The 24,537-nt window shown below is 43.8% G+C and overlaps 1 protein-coding gene and 1 long non-coding RNA gene across 3 annotated transcripts in view; one reads left to right on the forward strand and one right to left on the reverse strand.

The window, feature by feature from the left end:
- LOC146061142 (uncharacterized) overlaps positions 1–1,769 on the reverse strand; it is a 54,953-nt gene extending 53,184 nt beyond the window's left edge. Inside the window, exon 1 of the long non-coding RNA XR_014470690.1 lies at positions 1,615–1,769. This is a non-coding gene — a long non-coding RNA (uncharacterized LOC146061142). The remainder of the gene's footprint in view (positions 1–1,614) is intronic.
- The window catches only part of QRFPR (pyroglutamylated RFamide peptide receptor), an 86,630-nt gene continuing 63,057 nt past the window's right edge, over positions 965–24,537 (forward strand). Inside the window, exon 1 of one of the 2 annotated variants that reach the window (XM_083174444.1) lies at positions 965–2,077. In XM_083174444.1, the coding sequence (XP_083030570.1) occupies positions 1,738–2,077 (340 nt within the window). In that variant the 5' untranslated portion in view covers positions 965–1,737. The remainder of the gene's footprint in view (positions 2,078–24,537) is intronic. The other variant, XM_083174443.1, reaches the window with a different exon arrangement.

Below are 24,537 nucleotides of genomic sequence, written 5' to 3' on the forward strand. Positions count from 1 at the left end.
TATTCTAATTAGTACCCTCATTTACATTATTATCTTTATCAATTCTTAAGGTGTTGCTAATGAAAGGGGACTTAGGGCCTGATTCAGGTTCAGGGTCATATATACTAAGCTTGAAAATTTTAAAATGGAGAATGATAAACCACCAGCCAATTAGCACCTAACTGCCATGTCACGGGTCTTTTTGAAAAATGACAAGTAAGATCTGATTGGTTAGTTGATTATTTTATCACTCTCCATTATATCACTTTTCAAGGCTTAGTAGATCTCACCCTATATAGACACTAATTACAATTAATTGTACACATGCAGTAGAGCATTTGCACAAGTCTTGAGGCTGCAGTTGCATTCTGAAAAATGCAACCAAAGGCCAAGGGCTGGTGGAGGGTGGTAACGTGGTACTTTCTCGGGTGTCGCAGTCTGTATATATATATATATATATATATATATATATATATATATATATATATATATATATATATATATATATATATATACTGTACACTCGCACACGCGATTTGTGGTACAGTAATTTTGTTATTGTTATTACACAAATAACTCAGACTTAGTAAAGTTGCCTTTCAAGAGTCCCCACTACTGTAGGAACTGGCGTACCGTCTTCTCTATGGGGGTTATTCTAGTCCATTCTTTCTGACAAAATCCTTCTTAGATGGACAAAACCATGTGCACTGCAGGGGGGCAGATGTAACATGTGCAGAGAGAATTAGATTTGGGTGGGGTTTTTCTTCAAAGTGAGATCTATATTGCAGTGTAAAAATAAAGCAGTCAGTATTTTCCCTGCACAGAAACAAAATAACTCACCCAAATCTAATTCTCTCTGCACATGTTACATCTGCCCCCCTGCAGTGCACATGGTTTTGTCCATCTAAGAAGGATTTTGTCAGAAAGAATGAACTAGAATAAACCCCTATATGCGATAGGCTGTCCGCCAGAGTAGCGGACTTGGTAGCACCCCGGGTGACACGCTGAGCCGGGAGCAGAGGGATGGTGCTACAGTAGTTGCAGTTATCCTGTGGCCATAGAGATAGTAGGAAGCGTCTCTCCTCTAGTCAGCTGTTCTCAGGAACCGGAGCTGTCCTTCAGCACTACGCACTGACCGTCCCCGCACCCACTGTAGTGTGGGAGCAGCCTTATGTACAGTATATTAAGAAGTGCTGGTAGCTAGGAAGCACAGACACGTCTCCCCCTGATGCAGAGCCAGGCGCAGAGCTGCTGTAAGGTCTCCCTATGGATCTACGTAATATGGAAATCTACTTTGTCCGTTGTTTCTAATAACTTATATGCTCTACTCTTTGTACATAACGCTGGTATCAATAAGTATTAGAATACAATACTGTCTACTCTCAGGTCATGGGCCAGGTGAGTGTTTGTAACCTGTCATAGTTACTTTTTACTTTTATGGAACTACTCGCTTTATTTTTCTCATTTTTGCAATCACTGTATGTTGATGTCCCTGGTAATATAATGGGTAATTGTTAGAGATTTACTACATGCAGTTGTAGAGATCTGACTACCTACAGCAGCTGGAGCTCATGCATCGTATATACTCAACATGGATTATAACTATGGCTATCAGAAGATGTACAGTGTCGTTACCGGAGTGTGATCATAGACTGGAGTTTTGTATCTGATGTTGTACACGGCACCAATTAGTTCCTGACTTTGGACTGTGGTAGCTTTTCAAGCTCTGCCTGATCGCACATCAGAGCGCATTGACAGATGCAGTCGCTCAACATCACCCCCGAGTTGATCGCCCGACTCCTGCATGAGAATAACGTCACCAGGGAGCAGTTTATTGAACTCTACCAGCTGCAGCCCCTGGTCTACATTCCCGAGCTGCCTGTCCGCACTAAGATCACCTTTGTTACTATCTGTGTGCTCATCTTTGTGCTGGCTCTGTTTGGAAACTCTTTGGTCCTTTATGTGGTAACCAGGAGCAAAGCCATGAGGACAGTCACCAACATCTTCATATGCTCCCTGGCTCTCAGCGACTTGCTCATTGCTTTCTTCTGCATCCCGTTCACTATGCTACAGAACATCTCGTCCAACTGGCTGGGAGGTGGGTGTCATTATTTAAAACACCAATTACAGTAATTTGTGTCAGTTGGTATGGGTACACCATATAGGACCTTGATCCTTTGTATATCCCTTTTGTGCATCTTGGTCTCTTCATGTCAATTTCATTGACAGTAGTTCAGGTTTTTTTATTTTCCTTTATAATAACTTTATATACGAATTGCCTGTGATTTTCCTTTAAATTGCAAATAATTACTTAGGCATTAAAGACCACTAATAATATCTGGTGAGAAATTGCAATGTGTTTGGGGAGGTGTGACAGTCACAGTACTTTGTGCAAGCATTACATCCCGCAGGTAGATTATTACTATTATTATTTCTGGTACTTATGTATTATCACGGTGCCCAAATAGTTTACGTACGGCAGTGCTGGGATCGCATCGAATGCAATCACATGCAATTGCATGCAATTTGTGTGCAATGCGATGGTACTTGTGCAGTTTTCTGGCACCCCTGCCCACAGGTCGCATCACACGCAAATTGCATGCGATCGCATTGGATCGCGTGCAATGCAATTTAGCACACCCCCACTATCCACGTTTAGCACACCCCCACTATCCATGTCACCCCAAAGTGTGGCGAGCACAGCAAGCCCCATGTGGGGATGCCGTATGCGTCTTCCCAACCTGTTCATACCCCCACTATCCATGCTGGCATGGACTTGATTCTATAAAGTGTGGCAAGTGCAGCGAGCCACCGAGCCGGAAGCATGGCGAGCGCAGTGCGCCACGTCGGGGCACGCGGATTACATGTCAAGTAATCTGCATCCCCTCGCGTTCTCGTTTGCTGCACTCGCCACACTTTATAAATTCAACTCCACGCCGAGGTAGATAGTGAGGGTATGAACGGGTTGGGAGGATGCGTACCGTGTTCCCTCCTAGGGACCGATGAGCTCACCACGCTTCAGGGTCTTGTGGATAGTGGGGGTGTGCAAAACCTGGATAGTGGGGATGTGCTAAATCTCATTGCATCGCACGCGATCACATGGAATTTGCATTCAATGCGATCCGCAGGCAGGGGTGCCGTGCAACTGCACAAGTACCATTGCATCGCACGCAAATCGCACCCAAATAGTTTACGTAGGGTGGCGTTGGGATCGCATCGTATCCCATGCAATCACATGCGATTTGCGTGCGATGGTGCTTGTGCAGTTTCACTGCACTCCTGCCCGCGGATCGCATCACATGCTAATTGCATGCTATCATATGCGATTTGATCACGTGCAATGTGATTTAGCACACCCCCACTATCCACGTTTTGCACAACCCCACTATCATGTCACCCTAAAGTGTGGCAAGCGAAGCGTGCCCTGTGTGGGGATGAGGTATGCGTCCTCCCGGCCTGTTCCTACCCCTACTAACTACGTCGGCGTTGAGTTGACTCTATAAAGTGTAGAGCCCAAAGCGCGTCAAGTGCAGCAGTCGCCTCGAGGGGCTCAATGTGCTCACCACGCTTCGGGAGTGGATAGTGGGGTATGAACAGGTCGGGAGGGACGCATTCCGTGTTCCCTCGCGGGGCTCGCTGCACTTGCCATCCTTCGGGGTGACATGGATAGTGGGGGTGTGCTAAACGTGGATAGTGGGGGTCTGCTAAATCGCATTGCATGAGATCAAATCTCATGCGATCGCATGCGATTTGCAATGCGATCCTACTGTGTATTTTTTTGTGCGATGCGATACGCGCTCCTGCGCACATTCCATCACATGGCTGAAAATGTGCTGTACATACTTTTTGAACTAGCTTCGGATCACATGTCATGCAAATCGCATGCGATCCGATCTAGTTCAAAATGCATATAATTATTGTACCATGTATGGGCACCTTTAGGTCTTGCATTTCTCATTATTTTATTTGTTGGTTAGAAATATGGGAAAACACTCTTCCAAATTGCAGAAGTGTGTTTCAAGCAATGTAAACATGATTTCTGCACAAATTAGTCGATTGCAGCACATATGTACAGTATTTTGCACACAAATAGTGGCAATAGTGCTGTCAAAAATATACAACTTTTGGTCCTTATGTATTATCTGGGCTCCCATGTTAAATGCACCCCATTTTTTCATTCCCCTACTATCCAACTATGCATGGAGTTGATTTTATATAGTGTGGCGAGCGCAGCGAGCCCCCGTGCCTGAAGCGTGGCGAGCGGACGCGGTCTCATAAGAAAAACGGGAGCCCAGATATTACATAAGTACCCAACTTTTTGATGTGTGTCCCATCCCAAAAAAGCAATAATAGAGGAATATTTTCTCTCGTCACATATTGCTGTGATTGTTAAATGCTACTAATCAGCATTAAAATGTTGTTGCCAAGCAACATTGCCTGGCACCTGTAAACGTAGCCTTACCTCTTTCCTGACAGTATGGGGGAAATTTACTAAAGGAAATTTGTAAAAAATAGGTGTATTTGTATCCAGAAACACACTTATTTTTGACAATTACTATGCCGAAAATACGGCAATTCATATTTGTATTGATAGCACATCAATACGAATACGAATTGCCGTATTTTCGGGATAGTAAATGTCAAAAATAAGTGTATTTCTGGATACAAATACACCTATTTTTTACAAATTTCCTTTAGTAAATTTCCCCCTATATGTCTATTAACTCATCTCCCAGTGCAGTGTGCTTGAGATATCATATGATACTGTATATAACTTTTTTAATAATATCTACAAAAGTCCAGAGAACATATGCAATGAAAAGATTCAATAGTATCAATGTGATGCAACCAAGCGTCATAGCCCATTGCACCCAATAAAACAGTGTTCATTATATTGATGTAAGTTGATGCTAACCAATGGGGTAGGGTTACTATCATCACAAATTGAGGGGCCTGGGACTGACAAAATAAACAAGATATATGCTGTGTTGCGGCATATGGCAGCTTGGGTAAAAACCTTATTGGTACATGAAATTGTTGGCTAACATCAAGGGGGTTAACTTACAATGCCTCTCAATTTGTCTGCACAGGTTGGTATAGGTGCAATCCAATGTCAACTATATGTATTTGATACTTCTATACCATGCTCACACAGCCATTGCAGCCGCACACACACACACAGCAGTCATACACACACACACACACACACACTCACACAGCAGTCATACACACACACACACACACACACACACAGCAGTCATACACACACACACACTCTTGTACAGTCCCTTTCTGCCTTAGCCAACAAACTTACCTACTTCATTCTTCTCCTTATTTGCTATGGTTCTAAGTATGGTTTTTCACACAATTAGTTATAATCATTATCAAGTTAAAACATGATTCCACATGATTAATACATGATTTCTCTATATGGAAGTCTCGGCTGATTGAATTATATTTACCGAATTTGACACCTCCTCTGTATATGATCCCCTGATGGGGTCTGTTACGAAAATGGTTGGGTGTGGCTATCAGCAGTCACGCTCTGTGACCAGGACTCATATCTGGCTGGCAAGCTTAAGCGAAACTTTATGCTTATGCAATTCTAAAAAGTTTTGTAAATTGAATTTTTTTTCATTTAATGGTCCCTTATAGGCCTTTAACCTCTTTGGTGGTATTCCCGGAAATTTCTTGGGACGAGCTGCGTTGTAGGAGCATGCTTTCCCGAGAATTTGCAGGCATGCCATTGTAAAGAAAGGGTGCGCCAGTGGTGCCTCCAGCTGTGAACCACTGGTGCACCACCATCTCCTTAATGTATGAAAAAAACAGAAATAGCATGGACCCTTAAAGGGTCATCCGATTAAACCCATCTTCGAACTTAGATTGTCCCTTAAGATGATAAGTTAGTGTGAAAAGTTTGAAGACAATTAGTTAAAGCGTTGGAGAGTTATCATGCAACAACCACACACTCACAACATCATTCAATTATACTTTTATACAGTATATATATATATATATATATATATATATATATATAGGTAGGGGTATGCAGGTGGCACTCAGAGGCTTTGTAACACAGAGTAAGGCAAGTTGATTTTGGTTTTATTAGAAAAACCGTCATCAGGAATAACAGTGAACTTTAAAGGTACAGTTTAAATACCAACAGACAATCACAGTAAAACCACGTGAAACACCCCCCCCCGCAGGTGTCATCAGCAGACTGTTGGCCATAATTATGACAGTGGGGTTAATTGACATGAGGTAGTGGGGGGAGGGTGAGAGCCAGCAAGAACAGCGTTTCTCAATGGGGGTTACATTAAGGCAATCAATTAATTGCCAACCCCCCCCCAAAGAAAATTATGTTGATCCGATCGCTACCAAACTTCACAGGATCACCCGCTGGGCTAATCTGAAGATTGTCTGAAAATTTCATCAAAATCGGTCACGCCGTTTTGGAGTCCATAGGGAACATACACACATACACAGATACATTTTTATATATATATTGACTGCATCTAGATGGCTAGACGCCTGTTGAAGTTAACCATGGCTATACATAAATCATGTGGGAAACTCTAGTATGAATCAGAGAGCACACCTAATGTCAGAGTAGCTACTGTTACAGTCAGTGTAATTAGCGTTTAACAGTCTATGTGCATTAGTGTAGCAGGGACGGGGCTAGTGGTGCACCTCACAGGCAGCAATTTAAGGAGAGGTATTTATTCAGTCCCTTTGGCGAGACTGTCCCAAGATCATAGATCCAGCAGACCCCCCTGCGAAGAAGGAGGCGATTCCTGTCCTGTCCAGGCTATCTAAACTGTATTTGTGCTGCAGGAAATGCTTGGCTACTGGTTGGATTTTTTTATTTTGCCCATAAGGGAAGCCCTGATGGCACTATGGTGGAAGGCCATCCTGTCTTTAAATTGTCTGGACGTTTTCCCAATGTAAAGCAGCCCGCAGGGGCATCGTATATAGTAAATTACAAACTTTGTACTGCATGTCAGGACGTGTCTAATAGGGATACGCTTGCCACTATGAGGGTGGGGGAATGAGCTGCCAGTTTCCATGACTGAGCATTTTGTGCGACCAAGACATTTATAAACATCGTTCTTTTTTGTAAGAAAGTGTTCAGGATTCGGGCTATCAAAGCCAATAATGTCAGAATGGACCACCCAGTCCCTTATGTTGTGGCCCCTCTTGTGACAAGGCATGAGAGTGTTCTCACGCAAACTGGATAGTGCTGGGTCTGACTGGACTAATGGGCAGTACCTACGACCAGTTTTTATCATTTGATTACTGGTATTAGTGTATATGTTTACCCAGGGCATTGCTGTTTGTTTACAGGAGCGTGTGACACAAGTGTAGCTAGCACTTTTTCTTTTTAAGTAACTCGGAAAAAGAAAGATTTGTTCACCCTATAGCGCTATTTTGGGATGTTCCCAAGAACCAAAATCACACCAATAGTGATAGGTTTTAAATATACATAACCTTCTCCTATGAGTGGTGATCTGCAGATTAATTCAAAGGAGATTTTTCACTCTGAAACAAAATACCCCTATATTGTTCCCCAGTCAAGGGTACAGCATTAGGGGTTAAATCAAAAACAGATCATGGTGTAGTATTTAAACACATAGATGGTTTTTAATATAAAGATGCACTCACAAAGGTAGACGATTAAAAAGGCACAAATATTTTTCCCAAGGCAATAGGCTGCTCACACGTATCCCACAGTTCAAACCCCAGTCTCATGTGAAGTCCAACTCCGGAATCGATCCTCCACACAGTCCAGGAACAGGGGAGCAGGTTTCGCCAGTCAGCCAAATCGGGATCCAAAAGAAACAGCACAGTCTCTTTTAAGAGACTGTGCTGTTTCTTTTGGATCCCGATTTGGCTGACTGGCGAAACCTGCTCCCCTGTTCCTGGACTGTGTGGAGGATCGATTCCGGAGTTGGACTTCACATGAGACTGGGGTTTGAACTGTGGGATACGTGTGAGCAGCCTATTGCCTTGGGAAAAATATTTGTGCCTTTTTAATCGTCTACCTTTGTGAGTGCATCTTTATATTAAAAACCATCTATGTGTTTAAATACTACACCATGATCTGTTTTTGATTTAACCCCTAATGCTGTACCCTTGACTGGGGAACAATATAGGGGTATTTTGTTTCAGAGTGAAAAATCTCCTTTGAATTAATCTGCAGATCACCACTCATAGGAGAAGGTTATGTATATTTAAAACCTATCACTATTGGTGTGATTTTGGTTCTTGGGAACATCCCAAAATAGCGCTATAGGGTGAACAAATCTTTCTTTTTCCAATGTACCTTTGTGTGTTCTGACAAAAAACACTGTTCACCTTTTGCTGCATGTTTTGTTTGGTGCGCTATATCTTGACACAACCCTGTTTTCTCTTTTTAAGTAACTCAGCATGCATATCACTGTCATAACTACATACAGTATTCTCCTTACTTGGAGGAATTGAGAGTTTGGCAAACCTTTTTTAAGTGAAGGTGGCTGATGACTTGATGCTGCTAGTAGGGAATTACAGTCAGTGTGTTTGGAAAAGAGTGAGGTAACAAGTGTATTGTTTATCTTGGTCACTGAATCAAGAAAGCTCACAATAGATGCATAGATGGTATGGGTGAATTTTACATTGGGATCCCTGGAGTTAACATCCAGCATCATGGATGTGAAACCCTCCTTGCTGCCTGTTCATAGAAGGAAGACATCATCTACTGTATATATCTTGTGTAAAAGAGAATGTTCTTATTGTAATCAGGATTAGCAAAAAACAGTTCATCTTCTACACCAAACATAAAGGCATTAGTACTGTATATACCGGTGCGGCACAAGATCCCATGGCATAGCCACATGTCTGCAGGAAATATTCTGCATTAAACATTAAGTAATTCCTGTGTAAAGTTAATTCTAGCAATTTAAGGAAGAAATGTACAGTAGGTCCTTTATAAATATCATTATTGTCAATCAGTGAGCCCACTGCCTGTACTACGGGCATGCAGGATATTTGTATATAGGCTGACGGCATCTGCTGTGCAAAGCCAGCAATCATCTCCTTCCTTCACTGCAGTGGATACATATATATATATATATATATATATATATATATATATATATATATATATATATATATATATATATACAGGTCGAGTATCCCGTATCCGAATATCCGTTATCCGAATTATTCCGAAATACGGACATTCCAGAAAGTGAAAAAAAATTATTTTTTTGCTAAAAACTCACTGGGGACATATGTAACAGCATCACTGGGGACATGATATGTAACTGGCACTATATATGTGCAAGACAATGATTGCTTGGCATTCAAATTCAGTGCTGAGATAGTACACACATTTTGTTTCATGTTTTGAAACCTTGTTTTTTGAACAATTAAAATGTGTTTGTGTGTATTTTATGTGGTAATAAAATATATTTGTGTGTATATTATGTGTTTATACAGCATAAATGCAAGATACTTCAAAATACATCATTGAAATATTAAAATATTCCGAAATACGGAATAATCCGTTATCCAAAATTCTCCTGGTCCCGAGCATTTTGGATACGGGATACTCAACCTGTATATATATATATATATATAATGCAGACAGGCAGATAGCACTCTGGAGATTTTCAAACTACTGCACGGCGGCAGTCAGATAATGCAAAAAATTACAGTAACACTGAGGTGTGTCAACATTTTGGACTTCAGCCCTTTATCAAGAGATGTCTTGATAAAGGTCTGAAGCCCGAAACGTTGACACACCTCAGTGTTACTGTCATTTTTTGCATTATCTGACTGCCGCCGTGCAGTAGTTTGAAAATCTCCAGAGTGCTATCTGCCTGTCTGCATTACATTTTTTCCATTTATTTGGGAATGATTGGCACCGGAGTTGCTGTACCCTGCTGTATGAGTGCCGGGACCTCTTTTGCTGTATATATATGTCTTATATTCTGAAGCGCTCTCTGAAACTCCTTTTCTTTACATATATATATATATATATATATATATATATATATATATATATATATAGACAATATACAATAGAGGTCACTCACAAGATTTTCATGCTGCACGGCGGCAGACTGGCAATAATAATCACAACTGACGCAAGTAGTAGTGAGTCAACGTTTTGGGCTGGTTGCCCTTTATCAAGACATAAGGAAAAAGTGTACAGTACTTACATTTATAGGTGCAACAAGATCAAGCAAACTGTGTTCCCACCACCTGTGCTGCTCCCCTGGCCCGGGGTTGATGACATCACCGGCGCACCGACAACCGTGTGTGCAGTGTCACCAGGGGGCGTGTGTCCTCTACCTGTGCGGGTAACCTAGGAAACCCTATAAACAATAGGGAGAAAAAAACGGGTGATAAACCAGCCACCTTAAGGTCTGTGAAGGAAGTGTCCACGTAACCACAGAGAGACAAAACATAATGTAAATGATAACAGCTAACAGGAGCTGTTCAAGGTACTAACTACCAGCGCCCAGTGCATAGAAGAGAGTGAAATGAATGTGCTGTGCAACGAAAAGACTGTGTGCAAAACTAAAAGTCTAAGTGCCGGTGTGCCTGAAAAAACACATAGTGCAATGCGTGCTCGTGTCAGAGAAGAAGGGTGTCGACTATGTGTCCGCGGTGCTTATGTCAGTGCTGAAACTAGATGTAAATGTGTGTGGAAGTGTCTATGACTATATGATATGTATAGTGGTGCAAAAGAAGAGAGATGTGTGGTGCTGAGCAAGTGCTGGGGAAACATGAAACAATGTACACACAGTGAATCAAAAAATGACAATCGGATCTCTCATGGGCGATCAGCGCAGCAAGGACAGTTAATGAGAGGATATTGTCTTAATTATAATAGCAGAGACAAGCCAATCCAATGTGTGGCTAGTCGTACGTCACGGTGGGGCACAACGCCTGCACCGGACACAGTCTGGGATAAGGTAGAATGTAAGAAGCAACCATCGTTCATAACAGAATCCACCGAACAGTCAACAATGTTACCAATATATTGCTCAAGGGGGATAATAAGTAGCGTTTAAAAAAAACATGTCATGGGTAGCATCTCATTTAGCCCGTGCGGCTGGACCGTTCCCAATGTGTGTATCCATTTCGCCTCTAATCGTAGGAGGGCTCTTCCTCTGTCGCCTCCTCGCAGATTGGGAGGAATGCAGTCTATCATTTTATACCGCAAGCTGGGTAGAGTGTGTTTGTGGGTTTTCCAATGCCTAGCAACAGGCTGATCTGACCCCTTGTCACTCAAGGCAGCCCTGATGCTGGATTTGTGCAGGGCCATTCGTTCTTTAAACTGCCGTATAGTTTTCCCTACGTACATGTGTCCGCAGGGACATTTTATATAATACACCACATAGCTGCTGCTGCAGGTCAGAGCATGCCTAATGGGTATTTTTACTCCCGTTCTTGGATGCAGGAAAAAGTCACCAGTTTCAAGGTCACTGCAGGTAACACATTTCAGGCAACGATAATTGCCATTCTTCCTTTTAAGGAAGGTGGTGGGGGCAGTGTCCTTCAGCTTGGATACATCATTATGTACCACTACATCTTTAATGTTCTTACTCCGCTTGTATGCGGGCATAATTTTGGAGTTTTTTAATTGTTTCAGATTAGGGTCTGAGGTGATCAGATGGATGAAATCACTCTCCACACAGATTGAGAAATACAGATTGGATCTCATCACCTTCAAAAAAACTAAACTTGAAACTGTAAACCGTGATTACGCCGAGTATAAGGTTTATAGCTGGGTCTACGGCAGGGGACAGCAACAAGATCGCAGACAGTTCCAGAGACGTAGACGATATCCGAAGTTTGAGACAGACCAATCCAGCGAGCTGTCTTCCAGCGACACTGATCGCAGAAAAAATCAAAAAAATCCCAACACCAGGAGACCCCCTTTAGGGGTGACTACCCGGGCCAGAGGACCCCCACCGGAAGACGACCAACCCGCAGAGGGGGCCAGTGCTACCGACAAATCAAAAAAGAAAACAGGCAAGAGGACCTAGTGTTCAATCTGTCTCATAGAACACTCAGTCCGATAGAAATGGCAGTCTTAAACAAAGGTCTTTCATTTGTGCCGACGCACACCGCAGTTCCATTTGAGGAACGCATTGACTTGTACAAATTTGGCCGGAGATTGCGACTCCGCGAACATTTTGGTCACAACCCCTTAGCACCTGCACCTCAGCCAGCCCTGACTAAAAAGAGCACCTTTGATCCTGCTTCCACCAATCTCCTATATATTTGGCTACATCTGTCACTCAAAGTGGGTGTCTGTGTCTATAACGCTCTGTTCCTGGACTTTCCTCTTAATGTGTGATTGCCTTCATCTGTGCTGAACACCTTTCTGAGAAATTAACCTGTTTAAAACAGGTGATGGCAATCATACATTAAGGGGAAGTCTAGAAACAGAGCATTGTGTCCCTCCTGGAGAGGGTCATGTTGGGAGGTATGAGACAGAGAACCAGCCCAGTGAGCCCACAGACAGTGCCAGACACCCACTGACTTCCCATGTTGCCCAGCACTGCTACTCCGGCAAAACCTCCCCCCCCCGCGCGGCCCCCCCCCCTCCCGCGATTCGCGGCAAAAACACGCGCTCCCCCGCGACCCCCCTACCGCGATTCGCAGCAAAAACACCCCCGCGACCCCCCCTCCCGCGATTCGCTGCAAAAAGAACCCCCCCACGACCCCTCCCGCAATTCGCGGCATAACCACCACCCCGCGACCCCCCCTCCCGCGAATCGCAGCAAACCCTCCCCCGTGACACCCCCCCCCCCCCCCGATTCACGGAAAAAACACCCCCCCCGCGACCTCCCTCCCGCGATTCGCAGCAAAAAGAACCCCCCGTGACCCCCCCTTGCACGATTGGCGGCACCCCCCCTGCGACCCCCCTCCCGCGATTCGCGGCACACCCCCCCCCCGCAATTCGCAGCAGCCCCAGGATTAAATGGCACATGCAAAACACTGACATGGCTATGGTCGACAATGAAAAAGGTTGACATGAGTTTTTGAAGATTTATTTTTAATTTTTTAAATTTTTTCATATTCATTGTCATGTGTCGACATGGACACCAATGAAGTGCCACACTTATGTCAACATTTACATGTGTTGACCTTTCTGTGTTGATTTTTTTCTTGTGGCGATTCGCGTCACACCCCCCGCAACCCCCCCTCCGGCGATTCGCGGCACCCCGGCACCCCCCCGCGACCCCCCCCCTCCCGCAATTCGCGGCAACCCCCCACCGGAACCCCGCTCTCCCGCGATTCGCGGCACCCACCCCCCGCAACCCCCCCCTCCCGCAAATCGCGGCACCCCCCGCGATTCGCGGCAACCCCAGGATTAAATGGCACATGCAAAACACTGGCACGGCTATGGTCGACAATGAAAAAGGTTGACATGAGTTTTTGAAGATTTATTTCATTTTTTGAATGTTTTCATATTCATTGTCATGTGTCAACATGGACACCAATGAAGTGGCACACTTATGTCAACATTTACATGTGTTGACCTTTCTGTGTTGATTTTTTCTTGTGGCGATTCGCGTCACACCCCCCCGCAACCCCCCCTCCCATGATTCGCGCCACCCCCCGTGACCCCCCACCTCCCGCAATTCGCGGCAACCCCCCACCGGAACCCCTGTGAACCCCGCCCTCCCGCGATTCGCGGCACCCAACCCCGCGACCCCCCCCTCCCGCAATTCGCGGCACCCCCCGTGATTCGCGGCAGCTCGAGAATTAAATTGCACATGGAAAACACTGACATGGCTATGGTCGACAATGAAAAAGGTTGACATGAGTTTTTGAAGGTTTTTTTTCCATTTTTTTAATGTTTTCATATTCATTCTCATGTGTCGACATGGACACCAATGAAGTGCCACACTTATGTCAACATTTACATGTGTTGACCTTTCTGTGTTGATTTTTTCTTGTGGCGATTTGCGTCACACACCCCCCACCCCCACAACCCCCACTCCCGCGATTCACGGCACACACACACCTCCCCCGCGATTCTCGGCACCCCACCCCGTGACACCCCTCCCGTGATTCACGGCACACCCCCGCGACCCCCCCTCCCATGATTCGCCGCAACCCCCGCCCCGTAACCCCCCCTCCCGCGATTCGCGGCACCCACCCCTGCGACCCCCCCTCCCGCAATTCGCGGCACCCCCCCGCGATTCGCGGCAGCTCCAGAATTAAATTGCACATGAAAAACACTGACATGGCTATGGTCGACAATGAAAAAGGTTGACATGAGTTTTTGAAGTTTTTTTTTTTTCATTTTTTGAATGTTTTCATATTCATTCTCATGTGTCGACATGGACACCAATGAAGTGCCACACTTATGTCAACATTTACATGTGTTGACCTTTCTGTGTTGATTTTTTCTTGTGGCGATTTGCGTCACACCCCCCCACCCCCCCCCGCAACCCCCACTCCCGCGATTCACGGCACACACACACCCCCCCGCGATTCTCGGCACCCCACCCCGTGACCCCCCCTCCCGTGATCCACGGCACACCCCCCGCGACCCCCCCTACCATGATTCGCCGCAACCCCCGCCCCCGTAACCCCCCTCCCGCGATTTGCGGCAACCCACCCCGCGACCCCCCTCCCGCGATTCTCTGCAATCCCTCCCCTCCCGCGATTAGCAGCATCCACCCCCCCACAACCCCCCCTCCTGCAATTCGCGGCACTCCCCGCGACCCCCCCTCCCGCGATTCGCGGACACCTAAGTTGCAATACAGGGCATCTTTCATACAATTCTAACCATATTTCTCATATACAAACGTTCACAAATTAAGGGGGCGCAGCCCCTTACGACGGTGTGAAGAGCGCCCGTAGGGCGCGATGAATCACCTAGTGTATCCATAAAGAGCTTCCTAGGACACATGGATCAGTGTATTACTGACACTGAGACCACTACTAAAGACATCAGATGGAACCTGACCACTGAGGAACAGCAGGCACTCAAGGCTTTGGGCAACTACAACGACATTGTAATAAGGTCTGCTGATAAAGGGGGTGCCATCGTGGTACAGGACCTCACAGCTTATAAACAAGAAATCTACAGACAATTGGATGATCCCAAGACCTACCGCAGACTGCCACAGGACCCGTCCCCCATATTCAAAAAAGAACTAGACCTGTTTTTGACAGAAGCTACTTTGGCCAATCTCATTCCTGAAGATATCAAAAACCTACTCATCACAGACTTCCCCAAAGTACCCATCATTTATACCCTGCCCAAAATTCACAAAGATCTGGTGAACCCCCCTGGACGACCAATGATTGCAGCAAGAGACTCATTATACTATACAGCAGCACAGTTTCTGGATCTATTCTTACAACCCATCGTTCAAAAACAACATACCTACCTCAAAGATACTACATCACTCCTCATCCATCTGCAAGAACTTTCCCCTCTGCCATCTAAACTATTACTCTGCACCATTGATGTAGTCTCACTCTACACCAGCATACCACATACCAGAGGCATCGCAGCGGTCAGAAAAACAGTCTACAACAGTGAGATTTACAAAGGACCTGACTCAGACTTTTTCATTAATCTTTTAGATCTGGCTCTCACTAACAATTTCTTCATGTTTGACAGTAAATTCTTTCTGCAGCTGTCGGGGGTTGCTATGGGGTCTTGTGTGGCCCCCAGCGTAGCTAACATTTTTATGTATGAACTTGAGAAAGACCTGTTTTTTTCTGATCCATCCACGGCCTCTAGCATCAAAATGTACTATCGGTACATAGACGATATTATACTGTTTTGAAATGGAGATCAGGCAAGCTTCGACAATTTGATGAACAAAATCAATATGATGGATGAAGACATCAAGTTCACCACCAGCTCCAGCAGTAGTAGCATACATTTCTTGGATGTTACCATCACACTGATGGAGGATCTGCGCTTGGTCACCACAGTATACGATAAGCCGACCGACAGGAACACAGCCCTGTTGGGCAGTAGTTTCCACCCGACAGCCTCTAAATGGAGTTTGCCATATTCGCAGTTCCTTAGAGCCCGCAGAATTTGTTCAGAGTCAGATGCAGCAGAATCGGAGATCACAGACATGGCAAAAAAATTTGCTATCAGGGGTTACCCCAGAAAACTGCTACTTAATACTAAAGCTAAAGTACTGGCTCTTGACAGAGATATTCTGCTTAAAAGGCATGAGAAGGACCCACGGTCCGATCGCATCTTATGGACACAGTGCTACTCAACCTCTAGCACAAAATTGATGAAAACTGCCAGAAGGATCTGGCCGCTGATCACCTCAGACCCTAATCTGAAACAATTAAAAAACTCGGTACTTATGTAGTATCTGGGCTGCCGATTTCTAAATCGGGTCGGATCGGGCACATCGCATCGCATCGCATGCGACCGTCGGATGCGATGCGATGCGATGCGATGCGATGACCTGATTTTTCCATAGGAATCAATGTTAAAATGGACTGAGTCATCCATCCGATTGTCGCATCGCATCGCATCTGATTGTATGCCTTAACTTAAGGCATACAATCAAAAAATCGGCAGCCCAGATACTACATAAGTACCAAAAACTCCAAAATTATGCCCGCATACAAGCGGAGTAAGAACAATAAAGGTGTAGTGGTACATAATGATGTATCCAAGCTGAAGGACACTGCCCCCACCACCTTCCTTAAAAGGAAGAATGGCAATTATCGTTGCCTGAAATGTGTTACCTGCAGTGGCCTTGAAACTGGTGACTTTTTCCTGCATCCAAGAACGGGAGTAAAAATACCCATTAGGCATGCTCTGACCTGCAGCAGCAGCTATGTGGTGTATTATATAAAATGTCCCTGCGGACACATGTACGTAGGGAAAACTATACGGCAGTTTAAAGAACGAATGGCCCTGCACAAATCCAGCATCAGGGCTGCCTTGAGTGACAAGGGGTCAGATCAGCCTGTTGCTAGGCATTGGAAAACCCACAAACACACTCTACCCAGCTTGCGGTATAAAATGATAGACTGCATTCCCCCCAATCTGCGAGGAGGCGACAGAGGAAGAGCCCTCCTACGATTAGAGGCGAAATGGATACACACATTGGGAACGGTCCAGCCGCACGGGCTAAATGAGATGCTACCCATGACATGTTTTCTTTAAACGCTACTTATTATCCCCCTTGAGCAATATATTGGTAACATTGTTGACTGTTCGGTGGATTCTGTTATGAACGATGGTTGCTTCTTACATTCTACTTTATCCCAGACTGTGTCCGGTGCAGGCGTTGTGCCCCACCGTGACGTACGACTAGCCACACATTGGATTGGCTTGTCTCTGCTATTATAATTAAGACAATATCCTCTCATTAACTGTCCTTGCTGCGCTGATCGCCCATGAGAGATCCGATTGTCATTTTTTGATTCACTGTGTGTACATTGTTTCATGTTTCCCCAGCACTTGCTCAGCACCACACATCTCTCTTCTTTTGCACCACTATACATATCATATAGTCATAGACACTTCCACACACATTTACATCTAGTTTCAGCACTGACATAAGCACCGCGGACACATAGTCGACACCCTTCTTCTCTGACACGAGCACGCATTGCACTATGTGTTTTTTCAGGCACACCGGCACTTAGACTTTTAGTTTTGCGCACAGTCTTTTCGTTGCACAGCACATTCATTTCACTCTCTTCTATGCACTGGGCACTGGTAGTTAGTACAAGTATATAAAAAATGTTTTACTTTCACAATCTCCATGAAATATTTTTTTTTAAAGTAGCATTTGAAGCTAATAGCTGAAGCTTGAAGCACCAAGCCTCTGACTTTACTAATCAATAATTTTGTAGTGTTTTGAAAACTGCCATCAATGCACTGGTAGATCTATAATGGCTGCAGGGTGTGCGGTGCACATGGGCCTACACTGCCCACTGTGCCCTAATATTATTATATTTACCCCTAATGAGTCCCATGGTGGCCAGTGCTGGTGACATAAATCAACAAGTAAATGGCATGGCAGAATAAAATGAAGCCGCCATTTTCCCAAGGACCTTCACATGAGCAGTAGACAATGCTGTGTCTACTGACAGGGAGGACGGATTCCGCATGGATCCTGCATACAGGATCACTCTTGATCTGCCCCTACATGAATCTGTTTGGTGGTAGTTTCTTCCTGGGTCTTTTGACCAAAACCACCATAAACCCCCTGCACCTATCTGTCCAATCACAATGTGAGGAATCACAACATTATATATATATATATATATATATATATATATATATATATACTGTAATTAGAACAATTTTTATGCAGTGGTAAACAAACAGATCGCATTCATAATACTTTTTGGAAGAAATACTAGTTTATTAGTCCAAACTGGGGGCACTGTGTGACATACAGTGATTATTATTCTCTGGTATGCACTCTGTGCTGTACAGATGGAGTGCTTCCCATTCAGCACAGGGAATCGTCCATCTGACAGTAACACGCGAGCATCTCACACCCACTCGTGTCCCCGTTAACACAGTGGCAGGAAGCGATTTCCCTGCCCGTCTCCGCAGGCAGGGTTAGGGTGGAGCTACTGGAGGAGCAGCGGGAATCGTCTCGTGAATGCGCATCCCCTTCCGTCTGATGGCGGTTCCTGGCGATTGCCGAGAGAATCACCAGGACCCGCAAGCATGGGTGGTGCTCCATCTGTATATCTGTCTCTGTAATTAAGTCTCATATGACCATCTCTGGAATGTATTCATTTTAGCAAATTAGAAAATTGGCAGCTTTTATACAGATATTTGAAATTAGAAACTGTACTTTTAGCACTTTCTATCTCGTGCATGAAGAACCTGTGCAAAGTAAAAGGAGTCCACCCTTCTTAAGTGCCCCATGGCTTCTGACATTTGAATACAGCATGCCATATACTGCACATGAGCAGCTAAGAAGACATTACCTGTTGTCTGGGATGATCTTTGATTGATACTGAGTGGTGCCCGTGACCTTTTTTCTAGTAAAGATGTGGGCTTGTGTTGGCATTCAGTGTTGCCTTTTTTTCCATTTTAGAATTGATGATACTGACCGGAGGTGCTGATCATGTGACACAGAGTATGGTTCCATTGTTACCATTTATCCTCTTAATAAAGTATGCCTAGGTATAATGACAACATAGGGCCAGCATATATTCGCTACATTGTGAGCAGTTAAACGCCGCCCCACCGAATGTCCGCCCCCCCCCCCCATGGTGATTTTTCCACCGTTTGTAAAGAAAAATCAGCCTGGTCCGACTCTTATAGCAAACGCTCCCCGACGAATTTGGGGAGGGCACTCACGTCATACCCTGCTTCAGTCCCATGCCCACCCCCTTCACACCTACGAAAGGCGGTCACTGGAGTTACTGTCTGGAAACTAGTATATCCAGTTTTCTCCACTTCCTTCCTTCAGTTTCAGATACTGTTTCTTGTGCTCTAACCTTGCTGTTCATTGCTCGGCTGAGCACAAAGGTAAGTCCGTGAGTACAAAATTAGATTTTTGCCATCTGTTGTATACAGTATGTAATTGACATCTCTTTAAAAACTGAATAAATGTATCCTCTTTCTCTAATAACACAGTCAACAATGTTAGTATTCCATGCAATAGTTTCCCCTCAAGACATTGTACCCACTTAAATATTGGCTGATACATTTAATATATTTAAAATACACTTTTTGCCTTTTTCCTTATAAAAGTAACATATATCAGATTTACTAATATAAGAGTGCCCCAACCAAAGTGCCTTCTTTTTTTCCTCTCATTAACTTGAAATATAGTATCACTTGAGCCTTGGGAGCACCACCAGCATCACTCCAAGGAAGAGGGCGTGTTGGATGTGTCATTTGTATACAGTATATGAATGTGTAGTACTATGCCGTAAAAGGAAATATTTTTTTGTGTTTTCATATTGAGATACAGTACGATTATAATGATTGTGTTTGAATATTTCAATCATTACATAAGCCTCAATGGAGCTTACAATCCATATCCCTTACCACATGGACACATGTATGCTAGGCCTTATGATTTGTTAGAAGCCAATTAACCTACCAGTGTGTTTTATTTTTTCTAGAAACATGCAATTCGTGTGTCACTTAATAATTAAACTGCAGAATTTGATTATTATATAAAACAATGACCAGGGAACTTTCTGTGTGGAGATTGTATCTTCTTCACATGCTTGTGTGGATTTCCTTTAGTCACTCCAGCCGAGGCTGTTTTAAGAGCATTGAAAGCAACCACTTTACCTCCTCTGCGGTCTCCCACCATATCTTCAACCACCTCACCAATCAGCAAGCTGAATGTCATTCCTCCCTGGCTGCAGACGAATAGAGAATGATGCAATTTGATTGGTGATAGTTTCAGCCATCCTCCAAATGGCAACTTGACAGCCATACAGTGTCTTGCTGTAGTCTAGGAAAGAGGTAGAAAATGTCTAATTTACAGTACAGTCAGAGAAGCCAGGCAGCATTCACTGCTTGCCTTTTAAGAAGCTGCGGATGCACTAGCTGAAGAGACATATGCTCTATGGCCCAATCCGCCATCGAATCATGGTGTCCTAGGTATCAGTCTATAATGTCTGTATGTTATGGTAGCCCTGTCTTCAGCTTTAAAAAAAAAAAAAAAACACAAAGAATTTAATAAAAATGTCTTAGCAAATGGTGGTTTAGATTATGAAACACGTAATAAATGTGGCACTTAATAATACATATATGTCAGATTCACAGTAAAAACATTTATTACACAAAATAAAACAAATAAATGAACCTGGCTTACCTCAGCGAATCACTGAAATCATCCGTTTTACCTCTCTGACAGCTCCTTACTATTGCTCCTAATAGACTTCTATGTTGGCTGTGGCCTTAATTTAACATGTGGTGAAAAGCATATCAGGAAGGCATCTGTTTAGTTACACTTGACAATAGGGAAGAGCAAATCCAGAAACAGTTCACTGTACTGTATAGCCTCAACTATACACATGTGCAGATCTTAGCCATGCATGCATATATCCCTTTAACCCTACACTGGCAAACATTGCCAGAAGGAGAAAACTGTATTGAAGAGCAGGATTTGAAGTGTTCCTGCCAGAGAAGCTGAGGCTTATTAAATTGCAGCAGAAAAAAATAATAATCCCTTACTTTAAATCGTAAGCGGTAGCCAGGTTGTTGTGTATCACCAAATAAGTGGAAGAAATTATTTGGGTACTTGTGTACTATCACGGCGCCCATCGCATCGCAGACCATGAGGCATGCGATGGTATGCGATGCGATGTTATACAATTGGCACCCGATGGTATACAATTTGAAATTGTATACCATTGCATATGGCATACAATGCCATACAATGCGATGCAATGTTAAATTGTATAAGCACCCTAATGGGGGCTTACAATGTTAAATGCACCCCCACGCCACCCCCACTATGAACGTGAACCCAAAACGTGGCGAGCACAGTGAGCCCGCGAGGGGCGGCGGTACGTGTCCTCCGACCTTTTCATACCCCCACTATCCACGTCGGCGTGGAGCTGATTTCATATAGTGTGGCGAGCGCAGCAAGCCACCAAGCCCGAAGCGTGGCAAGCGCAGCGAGCCCCGCGCGGGGACGCGCATTACTTCACAGGTATAAAGCGTCCCATCGCGGGGCTCGCTTCGCTCGCCACGCTTCCGGCTCGGTGGCTCGCTGTGCTCGACGCACTATATAAAATCAACTCCACGCCGACGTGGATAGTGGGGGTATGAAAAGGTCGGAGGACGCGTACCGCTGCGCTCGCCACGCTTTGGGTTCACGTTCATAGTGGGGGTGGCATGGGGGTGCAATTAACATTGTAAGCCCCAATTAGGGTGCTTATACAATTAAACATCGTATAGGGGGCTTATACAATTTTAAATCACATCGCAAGACATCGGGTGTATGCCATGCGATGCGATTAAAAGTTGTGCGACCAAATATCGTGGGCACTGTGCTAGTACACAAGTACCATTATTTGTACTATAACCAATAGTTCTTTATCATAAGCATAGACATACAATGGGGCAAAAAAGTATTTGGACAGCCACCGATTGTGCAAGTTGACCAACTTAAAAAGATGAGACAGATCTGTAATTTCCATCATAGGTACACTTCAACTGTGAGGGACAGAATTTGGAAAAAAAAAAAAAAAAAAAAAACAGGAAATCACATTGTATGATTTTGAAACAATTTATTTGTATATTCTTGCGGAAAATAAATATTTGGACAATCAAAAAGTTAAACTCAATACTTAAATTATAAACGTAATATAACCTCTGTTTGCAGTTACAGAGGTCAAACGTTTCCTGTAGTTCTTGTCCAGGTTTGCACACACTGTAGCAGGTATTTTGGCCCACACTTTTATGCAGATCTTCTCTAAATCTGTCATGTTTTGGGGCTGTCACGGGGCAACACAGACTTTCAACTCCCTCCACAGATTTTCGATTGGGTTGAGGTCTGGAGACTGGCAAGGCTACTCCACGACCTTGAAATGCTTCTTACGGAGCCATTCCTTAGTTGCCCAGGCCGTGTGTTTGGGGTCATTGTCATGCTGGAAGACCCAGCCATGTTCCATCTTCAATGCTCTTACTGAGGGAAGGAGGTTTTTGGCCAAAATCTCACAATACATGGCTCCATTCATTCTCTTCTTAATATGGACCAGTCGTCCTGTCCCCTTTGCAGAAAAAAGTACAAAGAAAGAGAAAGTACTCTTTTAATATCACAGTTTTAATAAATGAACATACATAACATAGATATACAAATATACATATAAGATTGGATTTGGCTGGTCCAAATTGATTGCAGCTGACACAGGACTGCTTGTTATTATTTTAGAAAGTATTACACATTTGTAAAATACATTTAATGAACACTCTGCAAATTATGTAACATGGAGGAGTTTCCATAGATGGTTACTTTCACTACATCTACTAATTTTGGCCTTACAAATTGAACAGATGCCTTGACTGGCCTTGTCAGGAATTGGTTAAAAATGTTTGGTTTATGCAAAGGCATCAGATTTGCTTTATTTATTTTTATCATGGGCAAGAACTTTTTCCACTTATGGCTGACTTACTCAAATAACAGCCTAAACATCCTGTTCCTCATTAGCATGAATATCCTTCTCATCCTGTTTCACTTCCGAACTAGCATCCTCAATTTTATTATTTCATCCTCACATCTTTATTTGTATTGTGGATCCCCACGTTTGCAGATGATGCACAAATGTCGTAAAGAGGCAAAAGAGGCTTTCTCACAGTGGGCCTTATTTTGGTTCATTCTTTCAGACAAAATCCTTCTTAGATGGGCAAAACCATGTGCACTGCAGGTGGGGCAGATGTAACATGTGCAGAGAGAATTAGATTTGGGTGGGGTTTTACTTCAAAGTGAGATCTATATTGCAGTGTAAAAATAAAGCAGTCAGTATTTTCCCTGCACAGAAACAAAATTACTCACCCAAATTAATTCTCTCTGCACATGTTACATCTGCCCCCCCTGCAGTGCACATGGTTTTGTCCATCTAAGAAGGATTTTGTCAGAAAGAATGAACCAAAATAAGGCCCAGTGTGACAAATATCACTCACACAAAGTTAATATGGATACCCTAGGCCTAGACACTTTTCAGCGATTTTTTTTTTAATGTGACACCTCTACCCCTTTTTTTAACATTGTAAAAGCTTTTTTTGTTTTTACAAATGTCAATTTCATACTGCAAAGTCAGTCACGGTGGTTAAATTTATGAACACAGTGGGCAGTGCATCTGCTAAGCTTTATTGAACACAAGCAAGTTGAATAAAACAATGAAAATATCTCAAACTACGGACTCACAGTGCTTATATTTATGAATGCAGTAGGGAACAGCACAAGCTGAGCTTTATTGAACATAAAAAAAATGTAGAAAATAAGTGAAACCATTTTTTTCATATTTTTCGCAAATGACAACTCACACAGCAGACTCACACTACTTATATTTCCGAACACAATGGGGCATGGGCTGGCCATTTTTCTTCTACAATGTTAATACAATTGTTGTATTATTCATTTTTTAGTAAAAGTACTGTGCTTGTTCTTTTTCTTGTGATGGTCTTACTTTCCTAGGGTGCACCTTCCACACTTACAGTGTATTGCAACCTTAAGTATCAAAAGTAAATATTAGAAACATTATATTCAGAGGATAATTAATTATGTATCTACATAGAGAATTACAACAGTTTATCTTTCCTGTGCATAGACCCAGTGGCATAAGTTCATCACAGTTGCCGGAGGCAATATATATTGGTGCCCCCCCTCCACACACACAATCTTATATAATATATGTTCTGAAATATATGTGTTTTATACAGAGAGAGAGAGAACACATATATTGCAGAACTCAGCTACAGAAGGGATATCAAGGGCTTTCAATTAACTGTTTTAAACTAGCAGGGGAGGGGAGGTGCCTCCTTGGGAGCAGGAGCCCGGCGGCAGATGACTCCATTGCCTCCCAGAGTTCTGCATAGACCGATTCCTTATG

The sequence above is a fragment of the Crinia signifera genome, chromosome 1, assembly GCF_055691185.1.
Source record: "Crinia signifera chromosome 1, ASM5569118v1, whole genome shotgun sequence".
NCBI classification, from domain to species: Eukaryota; Metazoa; Chordata; class Amphibia; order Anura; family Myobatrachidae; genus Crinia; species Crinia signifera.